Source organism: Diuraphis noxia, unplaced genomic scaffold (genome assembly GCF_037042655.1).
Source record: "Diuraphis noxia isolate RWA-SAM2 unplaced genomic scaffold, SU_Dnox_SAM2 contig0004, whole genome shotgun sequence".
Lineage (NCBI taxonomy): Eukaryota > Metazoa > Arthropoda > Insecta > Hemiptera > Aphididae > Diuraphis > Diuraphis noxia.
The window spans coordinates 22,344,097-22,363,927 of NW_028301714.1; the positions used below are offsets into that span (position 1 = coordinate 22,344,097).

Here is a 19,831-nt window from a genome sequence, read left to right on the forward strand (position 1 = left end):
AAATGTTTGATAAAAAAAATGTTTACTTTTTCAAATTAATAAATCGGCAGGACCTAGGATCGACTGGAAGTTTTTTGAGGACATGGTGAAATGTGCGGATATATTTTATTATAATGGTTAATATATATTCGTGGAGATCATGAAATTTTTATTTGAATTAAATTAAAAATAATTATATATACCAATTTTATTCATCTAATAAAAACATTGTCTACAATATTAACTGTAGACATAGCTACACAGTTTAACACATCCATGTAGTCTTGTGTAAACTACTTTTGAAAAGTGTTTGGAATAAATACTCGAATACTTATGAAAGATATATTTTATATTTTGATTTGTGTCACTCTATTCTTTCAAGGGCTACAACAAAGATTGTTACCAATTCATAAATATTAAATATTGAGCGATATATAACAAATAGTTTGAAAAGTGAACAAATTTCAAATAAATATAATTTTCATTCAAGCAAAATCATGTTAAAATATTTAGTTCTCATTTTGATCATTTAATTTTGTTAACCTATAAATTGTATTAGGTACCACTATAAAAACAAAGTATGTATGTTGTATATATTTTACATTAGCAGTTATTTTTTTTTTATAAATGTAATATGAAAACTAATGGGATGAATGGTGTGGTGGTGTGGGGGCTTTGCTCCTACGGGTCAGTGAGCTTTTCACTATTTGTGCACCCCAAAAAATATTGGTCTAGTTGCGCCAATGAATTTGGCATTAGACGTTCTTTTCATCACACATTATGGTAAAAATTAATTTAACATGATAAATGTTTATTCTAAAATGTTGTTGTGTGTTGAGGTATATGTTTCATTACTCATAAACTTAATGTTTATTTTAATCAAACTTAATTTTCAATAGCTTATGATTACATTCTATAATTCTCAAGCACTGTACTAAGGGGTGGCGAGGGAAGGCTTTAGTCCTCTCTAAAAATGGTCCAACCCAAATAAACCAAATATAAAAAATATAACATAGCCCCACATGCTATTTTTATAATAGATAAATTATTATTTTTAAATACTTATAAAATATATTTTTTAATTTTTAAAAATTAACAAGTATTTTATTTATTTATTAGTTAGTTTATTAAGTAATTACTAAAAACAATAATTTAATTTATATTGATCAAACAAAAGTAAAAAGTACCTAGTTCAATAATTCAATCATAAAGGATCATCATGTTATAAAACTAAAATTAAATATACTTTAATTTGTACATCATTTTTAAAGTTGTTATTTGAAGTCTGTATTTAAATATTTCCTTATTTACATAAAACAAAACAGCCTTTTAGCCATATAGGTAACATTATCAAAACATTGTACCTACAATGCATATATTATCTATTGAGAACTTAGAATTTAAAAAATTTGGTATAGTGTTATAAAATTTAAATGTGTAGTATATGTTAAAATAAATTAAATTATATAATTAAGTAATCTCTTTTGTTTTTGAAAAAAATAATGCATAAAATGTATCTGCTCAGCTCAGAATCCCTTGAAAAAAAAGGTTTAGTGCCAATGTGTCATTATACTATTATAGTTAAGTACAGTATAGTGTAGGAATATTGCAAGAATTTGGATTTGTTTTTTAAATTACTGTATTATTTTGATTATTCTGTTTATTAAACACAAAAGAAATTCACTATATCAATTAATTATTTTATTATCATTGTAGCAAAAGAAAGGTAATGTGTTTAGTGCTGTATATTAAGTATGTTTTCTAGCAAACTGTATAATATAATAAATAAATAAATATATTTATTGTAGAAACAGTAAAAAATATAAAGGAGAGAATACATTTGATATTTCCAATTTGTTCAGCACTTGGACCATTAGAACTCGATATTTTTCAGATATTAAATCCCTTAAAGTACCATCTGCTAAAGAAAGTGATGTAGCATGTGATAATAATCAATGTATACAAACAAATCTAACAAATTTTATATACTTATACAATTAAAGCAATTATAATATTTAATATGCCTTATAATACCATTTATTTTGTAATTTGTAGTTAGTATATTGATAACCATTAGTTATAATTGATAAGCGGTAGTTAGGTTTTTAGATATTTTAAAGGCGAATAAAAAGGATTTTAGTATTTTTATGTTGGCAAAGTTGGTCGGGTAAAAAAAAGCAATATCATATGCGGGAATTTTATTTTTTCAATGTTGGCTAAACTGATCTCCCGAATTTTGATTTTGATGATATCTGCTGTTATCAAAATCGGGAAATCTGTACCAGCCCCCCAAAAACCCAATACACAGCGCTAGCAGCTGGACGAACACGTGCTGATACACAGCTCTGCTAGATAGCGATATTGATCATTTAAGTCACGTGACTTTTCAATAACAATCCGGTTCGACTTATTGAGGTAATGTGGTGTAACCTCATTTTATCAACTCAAAAATCAAAATCTATGAAGTATTGAAGTAGCGTCCATAGAACAGAATACTACAATAGATAACATTTCGTCGAATCCGTCCTACAACATTTAGTACTTACTAGTTTAGTTACTTCAGACTTCTACTGTAGAATAGATTAAATTTATTCTTTAACCTATTTTGTATTTCTGTGGTCCTACAACTTTCACACTTCAAGCTCAAAAGCGAAAAACACGTAATCTTATAGTTTTATGGTGAGATATATTATCAAAATAATTATTGACGATGTGTTGATTGCATATACCTATAAAACAATGTTAATAGGTCCATGGACTATGGCTGATTGAAATAATGCAATGTGTTCTGTTCATTAAATAATAATTACTGAATATCTACTCTGCCAGGTTGGTCCTTTAATGTGAAATAACTATATGAAAAACATTTTTGTTACATTCCTGTTTTATTTTTATTTTTCTTCTTAGCTAAATAAAAATAAACAATTATTATTTGTTTATTATTTGGAATATTAATACAAATACAACTTTTCCTTATTTATATTATTATTAGTTAATGATACCATAAATTATTGATACTATTGCACTACTTCTTTGCTATAAGTGAAAGATCTATATTTATTTAATAAACTAGAATTCAAAATTAAGTATATAAATATTTTTATACTTAAAACAATTAAATATCTACCAAACTATAAGTTTTGTAATTCTAAATTGATACATACCTATTTATTTTTAATAGGTAGAATTTGTTAAATATGTTAATGATCAATTTTTGTTTTAAAACATTTGTTAAATAAATATATTTCATGTGATGATTATGTTTTTAATTATCCAACTAATATCTACCAAATAAAATCTAGATTTTGAAACTATTATAAATATTAATTATTTTTAAACTTTATATAATAAACTTGTTATAGGTTATGGAAGTAAAATATCTATGATACACAACCTTCAAACATCATGAGTGACAATGATCGATTAGTTCCTTGCAGCAGCACCTCAAATCCTATATCAAGCTCTAGCATAACAGATTCAAATCCAAGTTGTAGTAAAACAACTCAAATCTCAAATTGCAACACAAGTAGTTTTAATGATAGTTGTAGTAATCCGGGCCCATCTAATGAAGATGAAGAACTAGCGCTGCCACGCGCATCAATCAATAAAATGATTAAAGATGCCTTACCAAATATTCGAGTTGCTAATGATGTGAGAGAAATGATAATGAACTGTTGTACAGAATTTATACACTTAGTAGCATCAGAAGCTAATCAAGTATGCATGGCTCAACAGAAAAAAACTATAAATGCAGAACATTTATTGACTGGTAACTAAAATAATTATTCATAATATTTTGTTTTAAAAAAAAAAATATCTTAGCTTTAGACCATTTGGGATTTGGCGACTATCGAGCACAAGCAGAAGAAGTTGGTAAAGACTGTCAGTCTAAAAGAAGACGACAAAGTACAAGACTTGAAAATTTAGGCATACCAGAGGAAGAATTGTTACGACAGCAACAAGAATTGTTTGCAAAGGTAACATTCTAACTTTAAATTTATGCTTTTACCTTTTAATACAAATCAATTTGCCAATTTTAAATATTTAAAACTATTAGGCCAGAGAAGAGCAAATGGCTCAAGAACAACAACAATGGCAAGAATTACAAGCTGCAGCTCAGCGAGCTGCTATTAAACCTAAGACTGAAGAAAGCAGTGATGAAGACGATTACTCATAATTTATAATTCAACAGAATTATTCAAATTCATAAATTGAATTTTGAATTTGTTGTCATCAGTTTGTACATTTTACTAGTATCTAGTTTTCTTATAATTGTTTAATTCTTAAATTGTTACATTAACTTTTGTGTCAAATAATTAATAATTACATATAACTAAAATTATGTGTTACAGTATCATTGCAATTTATAATATATGTTTTATGTATCTTTTAAGAGAAAACTTTTATTTCACAAAGTCTATAAATTATAAAAACAACTTAATTTTTGTATTGATTGAAACAACATTGGGTTAAAAATATGAAATATAATTGTTTAAATCTATTATTCTATGAAACATTTATATATTTAAATATTGTAAGGTAGTCAACAAGTGAACAAATTTACTAATTTATTCTCGTAGATGCTGTTTCTCATCATAGGTTTTATCCCTTATATATTTTTTTGGTTCTATTGTTCCCCCCTGATTTCTAACTCTACTTTAAAGTAACATTCCTTTAAATCTATAGTCAAATCCAAAACTCTACATTATTATGATTATATATTTTTAGTGATTATGAAAAGAGTTACCTATGGGTTTAGGTAGAGAGCCTGTATGGCTGTATATAAGCTTTCTTCGAACAGGAAATAGCATTAATTATATAATTAGCAGTAATAGGTTTATTAAATTGTATTCAATACTATTAAATATATTATTTTTCTGGTTGTAGGCTTGCATAAAAAATTTACATAGTAAATATAACTCAATAATTTATATAAATGTATTATAAACAATTTAATAATTTATAATTAAAATAAAGGTTATAACATAGATTAAAAATACTAAATAATAAATAGTTTTTATAATCAATGATAATACCAAATGAGTATGAATATTAGTATACTACCGTGTAGGTTAATTATAGGTACCAACAAGCCATTGTTGCACATAAATACATAATATAGCCTATACCAACAGAAAAATTAATATATTAGGTAGTGTAAAGGTTTTAACAAAGCGATTAACTTTAAATATGACTTAATTTGTTATTATGATTATCGGGCTGATAAAAGTTTTGCACCTGCTGAAATTTGATGGAATTATGGCAATGTATAATATATTATATATAATATAAGCCTGCTATAATTTGCCGTGTATCCCGCATCCCACGATGTAGAGAAAACCTAAGAGTATTCTAGAAGGTTATAACTTATAAACAATAAACGATATCTTGATTTATAATATTTAAATTTTTAATTATTATTTATTTTATAATCATGGTACGACATGGGTAAGGCTAATATTATCTATTATCACCATAGATATGTACAACTATCTATGATTATCACATTACAATCTAGTCTAATGATAGTGTCAAGGTGGATTGATATACATATATATCAATCCACCTTGGATGGTGTAATTTTAATATTGGTGATTGATAATTTTCTTATCACTTGTGTTCTAATATATCACAGAACAATATGTTTATATATATTTATAAAATGGTCATAATATTTAATAACATATGTAATATATAATATATGTAATAACATCTTTTATTTTTTAAATTGATACCACCGAAGACTGAACCATTGAGTATTCCAGAGTTCTGAAATAAATTTAGTCTGTTTTTATTAACTATCAAATTATTGAATTAATTATAATTGAAATACAAGTATGATACATTTATTTAGTGTCACATGATATTATAGTTTTATTTTAGTTTTATTTCGGTATGAAAGATAAAACGATTTTAGTTAAACAAAACCCAATATTGAAAGTAGTCATTTTGGGAAATAGTAATGTTGGAAAATCATGTCTGATGAACAGGTTTGTAAGTAACAGTTTTAGTGACCATACACTTCATACATTGGGCGTAGAATTTCTCCAAAAGGAACTTGATGTCAATGGAATTGTATATACTTTGCAGGTATGGTTAGAACAAATTTGTTGTAAAGTATTTTATTTAAAATTTAAATATAGTTTAGTACATAATTTAAAATTATATAGATTTGGGATACTGCGGGACAAGAAAGATTTCGAACTCTTCGAACACCTTTTTATAGAGGAACTGACATTTGTTTGCTAACATTTGCTGTTGACGATATCCAAAGCTTTAAAACTATAGATTCATGGAGAAAAGAATTTTTACAATATTCCAGGATAACTGATGTGAATTTTCCATTTCTTGTTGTTGCTACAAAGGTAATTAAAAAAAAAAAAAAAAAAAAAATGTTGATTCTAATAATTAAAATAATGTATAATTTTTTTAGGTTGATCTGCAAGACCGAGTAGTTTCTAGAGATGAAGCAAACAAATGGTGTTCAGATTATCTGAGTGCTCCTTACGTCGAAACTAGTTCTAAAACAGATATGAATATAGAGACTGCATTTACTTTAGCTGTTGAAGTTTGGGCTTCAACAGAAAGGCCTTCCGAATTAAAAATATCACATACCAATTCAGTTAAATTATCTAGACCAATCAATGGTAGTGCTGCTTGTCCCACAGCTGAAATAGTGACACCTAAGTGTTGTTGAAATTATTATGTAATAACTTGTGCATTTTGACATACAATTTTTGTAACTAGATTATAGCAATACATTATACATATATATTTTTGGTAAAATAAAACAAAATTACAAGAATATCAATATTTACCCTATTATTTTGTATTCATTTTAAGTAATAACAAAACTGTATTACTTTGTATTTACCTTTTATTAAATTTGTTATTGTTATTTCGTGTATGGTAGGCAATGTATTTTAATTGTATTATTAAATGGTACTTATAAACTTTAATTATTGTGTATTAATACATTTAATTTAATTAATTAACTATAATATTTAATAAATGTTGACTCTTCTTAATGTTATTATAAAGCAATACATTTATTTATACATATACTTTATTATATTTTTAGTTTTGATTTAAACTGTATCTAAATTATAGATAATTAAATTAAAACTTATCCACCAATAAGAAATAAACCAATAAAGTTTGAGATTAATTTAATAATAAAAAATAAATATTTTTATCATATATATTTTATACAAGGCATTAAATTTATTTTATAAACCTTTAACTAAAGCAAATTTCAGTGTTTTCTAAAATCATTATGGTATTACTTATAATTTAGTAGTGTAACTAGCTGAACCGGTGCATTTCATAGCCCGTTAAAAATCCTACCTCTTTTATGTCTCAAAATGTATGTTTAATTAGTTTCCTGTGATTATATTAGCAATATATTTTTATACATGAAGATAGATAACGGTTAAAATATAAATTGTACTACCCCTTCAATGACGGATTAAAGTTAAAAAAATAAGGTTGTTGAATAAGTATAAATATATATAAATAAGGGTAGAATATGAGGGATAGATCCACTGGTATCTTTTTTGTTACTTTCTTATAACATTCTGATGATGATGGAAAGTGATAAAGTGAACTACCCTCTTCCTTTAGGGAAATTAAATGTTTGCTAACCTAATACTCCCTTCACAAAATTCAAAATATGCCACTGATAAATAAATATGTGTCGCGGTTGTACACTTAACTGCAGAAACGCTCAGTGCTCAGAGTGTACATACTGGCTGGTGTTTTTAGCACCTGGATTAGTGTCCACACTGGTTTTTAGCCACAAATTCTTGCAAAACTTACATTATGTGTTCCAAATCATAGAGTAATATTATTATATTATATTACTCTATGTTCCAAACCAACCATTTTTCCCTACAAACAGCTAATCAGAAGCGGAAACTCATTTGATTATAAGAAAGGGGAACAAAACATAGTAGAATTCAAATACTCAATGCCTACCTATTTAAAAATTGTTGCTCTGCTCACATACTATATACCTACTAATAACAACCTTACTCTAAAAATAAAAACATATGAATTGGGATAGTAAATATAATTAATTATTATACATTTTATAATAATTAATAGTTAATACAATTTATCAAATAAAAATATAAAATATAATTTACTATGTGATAATATAAGTGTCGACTCAGATCTTTTTTAAGAATATCTATAATTACTACCTAATCTAAAGTGTATTTCCAAAAGAGGAGTAGTAATAAATTAATTACCTTAATACCTTAAATACCTTAATTATCTATCAACATTATATTTATTGTTTTATTTTCATTTAACCATTAATAAAAGTACAAAATATTTTTATACCATATTATGTTCCATATAAGGAAGGGGAGCAATTGCCCCCCTGCTCACCTAGATTGCGTCTCTGAAACTAATGGCCATAGTTGCCTGGCGTATGATTAATAAAATATAAATAAATATAATGTAATGATTTTAGTTCTTAATTTATGTATTTTTGTATAAGTTGTGTTATTGCCATGCGCCGTATCCTGACAATTGAATGATGAAATATCAGTACCCAGTGGGTACTACCCACTATAGCATATGCATACCTCAATTGATATTGATGTATATATTTTTAATTTCACTATTTGAGTACTTAATTCTTATGTTTTTTTAAAGTGTTTTCTACAACCATATAAGATATAACTTAAGATAATTTTAGATTCTGAGCGAAGCGAACCTAACCTAACCTTCTCTTCATAGATAATATGATTTCTAAGATTGGATAGGCAATGTTGATGCATGTAACTCAGCGCGGTTGTTCATAAACATAACATAACACGGTAACTACGTTTATATGTTTAGTACGTTTCAAAAATTTCATTTTTTTTTTTTAGATTTATAGAGCTGAACTGGTATAACTAGAACCGAGTGAACTGACCAATCGTATGTCCAGAAACATAACATACCTATTACCTAGTATTTTTTACTCAAAACTCAAAAGAATTAGGTTGAGGTTTATAATATAATTTATGAGTGGCCTTATTTAGAAGGATAAGTATGATGATACTACTCGTACTACCACCTATCGGATGATAACTACCAATATCACCAATAATTATTGCATAAGCTGTTGATAGATGGCTCTGCCACAAATACTCACTGAAACGTGACATCGAGTTGTCTCTTTGACGTCTTCTAAGGTTAACCATCGTTAGTTCCTTTTGATTTGTCATCAATTTGACAACATAATAAACTAAATAGTAAGTCACTCGTTATTCTATCATTAAATTTAGTCCCACCTCCCACAGTGCAAAAATCTGGTGAATCAATCGGACAGCTGCTCGTGTTATGTAGATGTCGTTTGTCATAAATAGTTGCCGGCGACTCACAATTATTTAAGATCATACTTCACAGGATCATTTCTGTAGTATGCATCGTCCCCTCCAGGTGCAAATCTGGAGTCGTCATCAGCCACGATGATGAGGTATGTCCTTGTACCGGAGCGTGAGACAGCTCATAGTCAATTGTATTAACACTCTGACCATTGAGCAACGATGATCGCAACCAGCTTGCTGGAAGGTATTAGGACAGTCTGAGTGGTGCACTTTAAATTTTAAAAGATCTGTTGGAATTAAATTTTGATGCGGTACTTGACGCTAGTCGCTAATATCATATCATGAATTTCTAATTCATCCGTTTAAATTTTAAACAGATAATTCTTCTTTCCGACTCGAAATCCTTACGGTTTCTCATAAAAGTTTTAAATTTTATATCTCTGTAAAATTTATATTTTTCAGTAAAACTCAACGTTTTTTTGATTGAGAATGGAATTTATACTACCCTTGATGGTTGGGTCAACCATGAAGATAATTTAAAATTGTATACTTATTATTTTATATTTATAATAACATCATCAATTTAATCAAAAAAAAGCATTATTTCTCAATATTGTACGAACTCAATAACTTTTAGTTTTAACTTTCCATAATAGTTATCTAAGTTATCTTGTATTCTAATCACACAACAGTACAACACAATATGTATTTTGGATTTTCACAGGTATTAAGACTGATGAAAAAAGTTAAAATTTTAAATAACTTATTTTAAAAATACTCTCTTAAATATTTTTTTTCTTAAGTCTTTGTAACTCACAAAAATAAAGTTTTTTAAGTACACATTACAAAAATGTAATAACAAATGTTTTTGTAGGCACTGACTTACTGTAAGATAACAATATGGATTATTATAATGATTAATAATAATTTATGATTTGGTTTTATACTTACTATTTAACAGTCATTTCAAAGATTTAATTAAGCACGATACCATGCAGAGGCGTTAAAAATGTTACTATACTCAAAATGTTAATAAAACCATAATTTACTAATCTTACTTACATCATTTATATTTTATGTTTTAGTTAATAAACCACGTAAAACTTTTCTGTAAAATAAATACTAATTAATCACTGGTATAGTAAGTGACCATATCGTATTATTTATAATAATTCTATATTATGTCATTGCTATTTACGATCTACCACAGGATCTACCTTCAAATAAATAAATTAAAAACCGATTCTAAGGGGCTAAATAGGCAACAATTAATGTATCACGCCACGATCATTCAACATCACGTCATATTTGTTGTGACGTGTATTGTGATTGCAATTTGCATTGAGCATTTGAGTTAAACGGTATAGTGTATAGTGTATACTATAACTTTATAATAATAAGTGTTAAATTATATATCATTTAAATGTTAATACTAACTAGGTTACTACTAAGTTCACCAGGTAGGTACTAGAAGTCTAAAAACTTTAGATTATTATATAATATTAACAATAATAAATAATAATAATTCGTGTCCGTCAGTCAGTAGTGCACTGTTACTGTTGTATTAGGAATGACTAATTAGTTCTGGTGGGAGACATATTAATTATTAAATTAATTTAAAGCATATAATAAAATATTTATGATTGTTTAATTTTTTTAATGCTTTTACATAACATTTTATTTCAAGTTTAATAAATGTTTATATTATAAATATGTTTGATATAACTATGGACTATATGTTACCTAGTAAAATATATTGATTTTAGTGAGTTATGCCTAATTTTCTATGGTGTCCACTCTTCCTATAGGAGTAAGCTGTGGCAGCATAAATTATGTAAATAGGATCTTTAACCACAAATAGGCTATCACTTAGAATGGAGGTTAAGAAGGCTCAAAAAGGACCCAAGTTAGGTCCACTCTACTCCTATAAACCTATTGACACTAGGTTGTATACGTCTGGTTTGTTTGAGAACCAGCATCCTCTGATAGCTGGAAATAGGAGTTTAACAAGGAAGTTTTTAAATTAGTATTTAAATTGTAAATTGTGATCCAGTCTTATGTATCTTAATTTACTTCACATTAATTCTGTTCTTTATACTGTTACTAGGTCACAAGAGAAGTGGATCTAGGCATTTTCATATTGGACGCTATGTCAATGATTATAAAGCTCTGTAGCTGGCGTTTATTACTGAATAACAGAATATAACTTCCAGGTAAACATAAATTCAACCTATTTTTTAGTAATAATCTACCTGATATCGACTTATTTTCAATATAAAAATTAAAACTCTAAAATTCCCAGTAATTTCAATTTCAAAATAACCGAGAAATGAAAATAAATATGAAAAACCAGAATTTTTACAATCAACTAACACTTATTAATAAAATCGAATTTTGATTATTATTTAAAATTTTATCTCAAAATGTAGCTAAGGAAGTGATGTTCTGCTTAACAATTAAGTAACTAAATAATGTAACCATAATTTTTGTGATTATATTAATATTAATGATCAAAATTAAAAATTTGAAGTTTTTAAAAATAAATTGTTTATTATTCTTCCATGAATTCCGCGTTAATTCCCTCTTCGTCGACGTGCCGCGTTCACTAATGTTTTCCTCTCCATGCGCCGACGCGCAGTCCATGTGCTAATAAGTCTATGGACTATGATAAAATAATGATTGCCGTATTCAGAGTAATAGGGTTGATCCTTTTATTAAGAAATATACTAAATATAGTTATTTAATATTTACGTCAGTCTTAAAGGATAGCCCATTGCGTTTAATTGTCTCTATAGTGTTATATTCGGCAACCACCATGTTTGACGCTCCTCCGTCCGCAAAACTCAAGGAGCAAGATCTAGAACATTTGGTAAATCCTCACTTTAGTTTGTTATTACTAATGATTTTATATTAATTTGCATCTTTAATTTACAGGACATCTCTAAACTCACACCATCATCACCTGAAGTTATCAGCCGTCAGGCTACAATCAATATTGGTAAGTTACAAGGTCTCATATTTTTTTATTTATCATTAACTGTTTACTTATTTGGTTACTGTGGACCTGTACACACAGTGGTTTATAATAGGGCGTTCTAGGGGTAAAAATATTACTCCATAATTTAAAATTGATGGCCTATAAATATTGCATGTACAATATCATAAAAGGTATTGAAAAAACTATTTACTATAGATACATTAATGAAAATAGAAAATTATTAATAAGTACTACTTTAGACTTTAGTATTCCTTAATACTGTTTCATTTTGAATCTATGTTATTACGCAATTACATTTATTTATTACTCAATGGTTCGATAATAATAAAAATAAAAATTAATTTTTTAGGAACGATTGGTCATGTAGCACACGGAAAATCAACTATCGTAAAAGCTGTTTCTGGTGTTCAAACTGTACGATTTAAAAATGAACTTGAAAGAAATATTACAATTAAATTAGGTAAATATAAAACTATCTTTTATTTATATTAAACCTTATGCTTTATTTTATACAGTTATTTATTTCAATATAATTGATATTATAGTAATAAAGTGAATATACATTTTTATTATTTTAGTCTATGTGTTTAGTATTGACTTACTTAATATAACTGCTTATATTTTTTACAATTAGTCATAGTCAAAATTAATTTAAGTAAGTTAGTGAAAAGTATTTATCAATAATAACCTTACCTAACCATTTTTCTTTCGTTATAAGTTTATACTCTAAGAGCTAAATATTATTAGGTTTATTTTTATAAACTCGTAACTAAAATCCAAAACCATCTAACTATGCTAAACACCTGGTTTCACGACTAGAAAATCCAAGTAAATCCATCTAAATCCTCTCAAATTACCTTCACACTTCGTTCCTTCGAATGCCCCGCAACATTTATTGGCAATGCTCAAATTCCATCTTTCACGCAAACTAATTATTTAGGTTTAATTCTTGACAAACGCCTTACATAGGGTTGCCATAATTTCATCAAACAAAACTGGGACAGGCAGAAAAATAGTAAATACATTTAGAAATAAATATCATTAAATTATATAAGCCATTGGGTATGTATTAAAAAAATGACACAATAGGTTTTAGTGTCATAACTTATACACTTTATTGCTGTAACAAATTAACAATGTAAACTTTTTTAAAATCTATTGTTCAATAATATTTAACAATATTAAATTCGTCACGAAAATGACATTTTCTTTTTGGTGCCATAATAACAAATAAAATAATAAAAATGAACAATCTAGGCTACGACCTTATGTTCTACTGCTATAAAAGTCATTAGTCTGCCTCTGTATCACCCGTATGGACGTATTGATTGTCGATCGAATATAATAATAAACCGTAAACTGCACAGTGCACACGACTCGTTTGTTGTCCTCGAATATTCAAGATATTATTTTATATTTAGCTTATAGATTTATCAATTATTCGTTATCTCTAACAATAATATTTTGACTCTCGATTTCAATTATTATATGAAAAAAAAATTGTCAAAATTAAACACTAAACATTTTTTCCTAAAACCGGGACATATAGGCGTCCCGAAAACATTTTTCTGGACACCAGGACACAAAGTCGAAAACCGGTGACAGTCCCGGTTTTCTGGGACGTATGGCAACCCTAGCCTTAAATGGGGTCCCCACTTAAAAAACAAGCATAAAGCTCTCAATACAAGACTCCACCTTCTTAGACCCTTAATCTGCTCAAAGCTCTCATAAAAAACCAAAAGAACAATATACATGATTCTTTTAAGACCCATGTGGTACTATGGCATACAACTTTGGGGATCAGCCAAACCCTCAAATATTAGAACTATTCAGGCATTTCAGTCTATTTGTCTACGTCTAATATCAGGTGCCGCTTGGTATATTACCAATGAGTCACTTCATAAAGACATCTGCATTCCAACCTTAAACAACCTTGCCAAAGTCACCTACAAAAAAACACATAAAACATTCAGTACTCACTCTAATCCTATAATCATCCAATAAAATTCCAGGTAATCCACCCAGGCATCTGACAAGGAACTGGTGTAGGAACTGAATCTCCTTAATTCACTTTCCACGGGGTGCCGTCTCTGGGCAACTTCCCCTTCCTGCCAATCAATCACCATTACATTTACACACTCGTTACCGGAAATTTCTTATTATTAAACCTTCTAGTTTAAGTTAATTGTTTTAATGAACTTCTTATCTACCTTTCTAAAATAGCTTAATGTGTTAAACTTTTGCATATCTAGATTAATAACTAGGGAACGGATTTAAATGCTCTAACAAACAAAAAAAATGATCTGAAAAAATTGTTTAATTATAGGTATTTATATAAATTCTTATTCTTAGATAATTATATCATCTCCTATCTTCTTTTTACTCTGAAACTTATTTCCAAAAAATGAATATACGATTTAGATGGTAGTTGAAGGTAGATAGATAGCTTATCTTATTTACCTAAATGCATAGACGCCCGCAGGTGGGCAAGCTGGGGCATTTGGTCCCACCCTTGGCTTTTTCAAAATATTTTTTTTTAATTGAATTTTTAAAGATAAATTACTATATACTATACAACAAATTTAAAGTATAAAATAAGTTGTAATATAATAAAATATAATATATTGTGTACGAGTATAATAAAGAAGGTTATTATCTTAAAACACCTAGTAAAATTATAATATTTATCCTCAAATCCTAACATTTCCCCCCACCCCCTCCCCCCTCCTAGAAAAATTTATGTGGGCGCCTTTGCTTAAATGCATGTATATTGTTTTGTAAGTATATATATCAGGGGTATACAATATAAATACATCCATGAGCCACATGGATAAAACAATGATATTAAGAGCCAAAACGTTTTTATACATATATTTTATAATTTTATCGTTTATAAGTGAATATTGGGTTTTAATAAGACGTGAGCCGCAAGTTCATATTGGGCTTTTAAGAAAGAATATATACCTTCAATAATTTTTTATTTTAATGCTGACTTTTTTTCTGTGGTGACTGAGAATAACTTGCTAAACCTAAAAGATTTTCTAGGCCTTACATTTTTTTTAAAAATCATTCAGACTTCATTAGCAAATTAATTGCTGATTTCTGGTCTAAACTATAACAATACTACTTAGTGCTAACAATTGTTTAGAAAATATTGATTTTACTTCAAGTCATCAGAAGAGCAACAAACTTTTGAAGTAGAGTTCTGGAAAACCAATGTTACATGACCTAATTAGCTTCAAAGATATAAAAATAAATTGTTTTATACTTTAAGATGGAACAGGAAAATAAACAATCTGAAATCTTGAGGAGAGTAGCTACCTTGCATTAGCACTCAGACTACTAATACATATATCGCAATTAATTAAAATAAATCAAAATTATTGATAAACATTTTATTTATAAAACCCAGTTCTATTTATTAAAATTTAAAGGGGAAACAAGTCTTAAAGATTTAATACATAGAAACAATCAAGTGTTGTATTTAAGTCTATAAACAATGTACTTGACTATATTTAAAAACAAAATTGAAATACTTAAAATTATGAGGAACATGGAATAAAATGTAAAAATACGTCAAATGTTATCAATAAAAAATATTGAAAATTTAGAATTAACACTGGTTTATCTGTTACACTTATACTATGTCAAAATATGTTTGATTTATTTATAGTCTCAAAGTAGGTTCTTAAAATATATATGTATATTTAAACAATAATTCTTAATATTCTATTTGACAGCAAATTTGTTGTTTGTGTAGTTGGTTGTGCTCACAACATAAGAAAAATGATATAAATATAGTACAACAAAATCAAAAAAAAAAATAATAATTAATAATAAATAACATAGATCTTTACCTCTGATAGCCCACCTTTTTCAATTGAATGTCTTATCTATTTATTACTGTAATTAAGGATCTGGTTATCTAAAAGCTTATGATATAATGCAAAATATTATGGTATTTCCAGGGAATCCAATATAAATGTAATTGTACATCCTGTGTTAATAAAATAGTTCATCTTGGCCTTTGCTGCAATGTAAATGATTTATTTATAAAACAAGTCCATAAGGCTGGGTGTTATGGACTGACACAATCATTGTGGCAAGTCAGTTAGTAAGCCCATATTATGTTCTATTGGATAACAATTGACGAATGTGATCAGTATTTAGAAAATTCCTCATCATCCATTAATTATATATGGGACATAGATTATCTAAAAATTATAAATACATCATTGATGGTACATTTTAAACCGATTTCACCTAATTTTGTCATTCATACAATGGCTAATAAACATTTGTGATGTGTAGATTGCTCGAATAAAAACTTTCCAAAATAAACTTTATATACCAATAGAAAGATTTTTTTGGCTAACAACTAAATTACTACTTTTTTTATTTATTAATAAGAATAACAATTCTTTGAAAACGTGAAATTAAATGTTCTTATAATTATAAAAAGTTGTTAAGGCTTTTATTTTTTATTTTTTTAGTCTAATGTTTGAGAAAGGTTATCATATTAGTTAATTTATACACATATATATTATTTGTAATGTACATTATTCTTCTAAACATAATCAGCATTTTTTAATATTGAGTTTACTTTGTCTTGAAAATAAAATGGAATTTCTGTTTGTTTATTTAAAAAAAATATATATTATTTTTTTTATTTAGGATATGCCAATGCAAAAATATACAAATGCAACTATGATAAGTGTCCACGACCTGCTTGTTTTGTATCTGGTGGATCAGGTCGTGATGACTCATTACCTTGTTCTAGACCTGGATGTCCTGGAAGATTTGAATTAGTTAGACATGTGTCTTTTGTAGACTGCCCTGGTCACGACATTCTTATGGCTACTATGTTGAATGGAGCTGCAGTTATGGACGCTGCGTTATTACTCATAGGTAAAATAATTACAAATACCTATGTTTATTTATTAATTATTATTCAGTTACCTTTATAATTTTAACATTTTTGCTGTTGTTTTAAGCTGGGAATGAATCTTGCCCTCAACCACAAACATCAGAACACTTGGCTGCCATAGAAATCATGAAGTTAAACAATGTAATAATCTTGCAAAACAAGATTGATTTGGTGAAAGAAGGTCAAGCCAAAGAACAACAAGAACAGATACAAAAGTTTGTTCAAGGAACCGTAGCTGAAGGCGCACCTATTATACCTATATCAGCTCAGCTCAAATATAATATGGAAGTATTATGTGAATATATTTACAAAAAAATCCCAATTCCTGAAAGGGACTTCACATCACCTCCACGCCTAATTGTTGTTCGATCATTTGATGTTAACAAACCTGGTTGTGAGGTAGATGATCTTAAAGGAGGAGTGGCTGGTGGTAGTATTTTACGTGGCGTTTTAAAAGTTGGTATGGAAATTGAAGTTCGGCCTGGCTTAGTATCTAAAGATAGTGAAGGTAAATTAACTTGTCAGCCAATTTTCTCACGTATTGTATCCTTGTACACGGAACAAAACGAGTTGAACTTTGCTGTTCCCGGAGGACTTATTGGAGTTGGAACAAAAATTGAACCTACTTTGTGTAGGGCTGATCGTCTTGTTGGACAAGTATTAGGAGCAGTTGGAGCGCTACCAGATATTTTTATTGAGTTAGAAGTTTCATACTATTTGCTTAAGCGATTATTAGGTGTACGTACAGAAGGAGATAAGAAAGCAGCTAAGGTATAAAAAATATATGTTATAGATTTTAAGCAGCAAACCTTATTATTTATTTATTTTTATAAAAAAGGTTCAACGATTATCAAAAAACGAGGTATTGTTATTAAATATTGGATCTCTGTCCACTGGTGGAAGAGTATTAGCTACAAAAGCTGATTTAGCTAAAATTAGTTTAACTACACCCGTTTGTACAGAAATTGGAGAAAAGATTTCACTAAGTCGTCGAGTTGAAAAGCATTGGAGGTAAATAAAATTTTAAGTTGTTAATACATTTCAATAATGTCAATCAATTATTAATTGAAATGTTGGTTTGATCTATACTCTGTTCCAAAAGAGAATAATCTCTTGCGCATATGATTGACAGCTACGGCAGTTTTGAGGCCTAATCTCCCCTATCTTGTTAGCCGACGTTTCCCATACACCATGTATGAACTTTTGTGACTATCGAAATTAGTGTTGGACTGCTAAATTCATATTCAAATTCTTACTGCTTAATTCATATGGGTCATTGGTGGGAAATGTGCGGCGACCAATGAAATTCAGTTGTACAGATTATTCTCTTTTGAAACAGAGTAAACAGTATACAATTATATTTAATATTTTTGTTTTGTTTTATTGCAGACTTATTGGATGGGGTTTAATTCGTGGTGGAGAAACAATACAGCCTTCAAAACCACAAACAGGCTAAAAATGTGATCTTTTACTATATCACAATATGTGTATTTATTGCATCATTTACTTCAATAAAGAAGATAAAAATAGTACTCAATTAATTTTTAAATATTTTATAGAATTTTTAATGTTCAGTTTTTATTTTATTTTTCTAATTGAAGCACAGCATAGCAAATTGAGTTTAACAGAATCAATCTTGAGTGTTAGTTTCATTTTTTAAGTAAATTAACTTATTTTTTAACTTACAGTTTAGGACATTATCTTTGTTTGTATTTTAGATTTTTTTTTTCAATGACATATTTCTGCATTTTTTAGTTTTAATGTTCTACATACTCATAAAGTCATAACTTTTAAAATAACAATTGGAAAATATTGTATAAAATCCAACTTAAAAACACTGATAATGTACTAAACTTTGAGTTTAAAAACAATTAACTTTACTCTATTATTTATAAATAACCCTAATAAATATTGGTTATGCAATACAAATTTGCTATGTTGCATTAGTGTCTATTTGCAAATTGAACCTGATACACTAAAGAACCATAAGTTAAAACCATGGACACTTCAAAATAACCGTAAAAAATAAAAAAAACAATTGATAACCTAACCTAAAATGTATCATAAATTCATAATACTCGATGTGTAAAAAGCTTGAAAATTAATTACAAAATTGTCATAAATTGTTCAATTAAAATATTTTGAAAATAAACAATAGTTTTTATAAGAGTTTCAATTTTTTACATAATTCATCTGAATCTCAAAAATTAGCAAATATTTAATTTGAAATTTAAAATGCATTAAATTTTTATATTTATACCAAAGATTTAAATATGTTTTACCTATACTTATATGATTTAATACAGTATTTCATATACATTTCTGTTATAATAATAATAAAAAAAAAAGTATAATTCTATTTATAGTTTTATATAAGTAAACTTAAATGAATAATTAATATAAATTAGATAGTTGTTAAACAAGAAATTTTTTTTTTTGATGTTCAAAAAGTTAATCATAAAATTGAAACATTCCACTGTCGATTAAATTTTCATTTAATATGGTTAGATTTTCAAAACATTTGGATATTTTTAAGCTAATTATTAGAATTTAAAATTGTTGAATTTTTTAGTGTTAAAAAAGACAGGCTTTGTAAAAAGCTTG

At 27.5% G+C, this 19,831-nt stretch overlaps 3 protein-coding genes and 1 non-coding gene across 4 annotated transcripts; all 4 read left to right on the forward strand.

The window, feature by feature from the left end:
* The first annotated feature begins 3,343 nt into the window (after positions 1 to 3,343).
* On the forward strand, positions 3,344 to 4,493 carry NC2beta (negative cofactor 2beta). The gene is given in 4 exon segments (XM_089227602.1): positions 3,344 to 3,367; positions 3,370 to 3,748; positions 3,802 to 3,956; positions 4,037 to 4,493. Coding segments are annotated over 4 exon segments (660 nt in total). The 5' UTR covers positions 3,344 to 3,361; the 3' UTR covers positions 4,157 to 4,493.
* A 1,159-nt stretch (positions 4,494 to 5,652) lies between these two features.
* LOC107173818 (ras-related protein Rab-9A-like) lies at positions 5,653 to 7,179 on the forward strand. The gene is made up of 3 exons (XM_089227746.1): positions 5,653 to 6,069; positions 6,150 to 6,344; positions 6,413 to 7,179. Exons 1-3 carry the CDS (start codon positions 5,875 to 5,877, stop codon positions 6,674 to 6,676), a joined length of 654 nt encoding a protein of 217 aa, XP_089083872.1. The 5' UTR covers positions 5,653 to 5,874; the 3' UTR covers positions 6,677 to 7,179.
* A 2,185-nt stretch (positions 7,180 to 9,364) lies between these two features.
* LOC149055858 (small nucleolar RNA U3) lies at positions 9,365 to 9,568 on the forward strand. Its single transcript, XR_016191822.1, has one exon. It is a non-coding gene; the product is annotated as a small nucleolar RNA U3 (small nucleolar RNA).
* A 2,401-nt stretch (positions 9,569 to 11,969) lies between these two features.
* eIF2gamma (eukaryotic translation initiation factor 2 subunit gamma) lies at positions 11,970 to 18,764 on the forward strand. Its single transcript, XM_089226916.1, has 7 exons — positions 11,970 to 12,171; positions 12,237 to 12,300; positions 12,650 to 12,760; positions 16,975 to 17,208; positions 17,295 to 17,998; positions 18,066 to 18,238; positions 18,617 to 18,764. Exons 1-7 carry the CDS (start codon positions 12,118 to 12,120, stop codon positions 18,681 to 18,683), a joined length of 1,407 nt encoding a protein of 468 aa, XP_089083042.1. The 5' UTR covers positions 11,970 to 12,117; the 3' UTR covers positions 18,684 to 18,764.
* Positions 18,765 to 19,831: the final 1,067 nt, after the last annotated feature.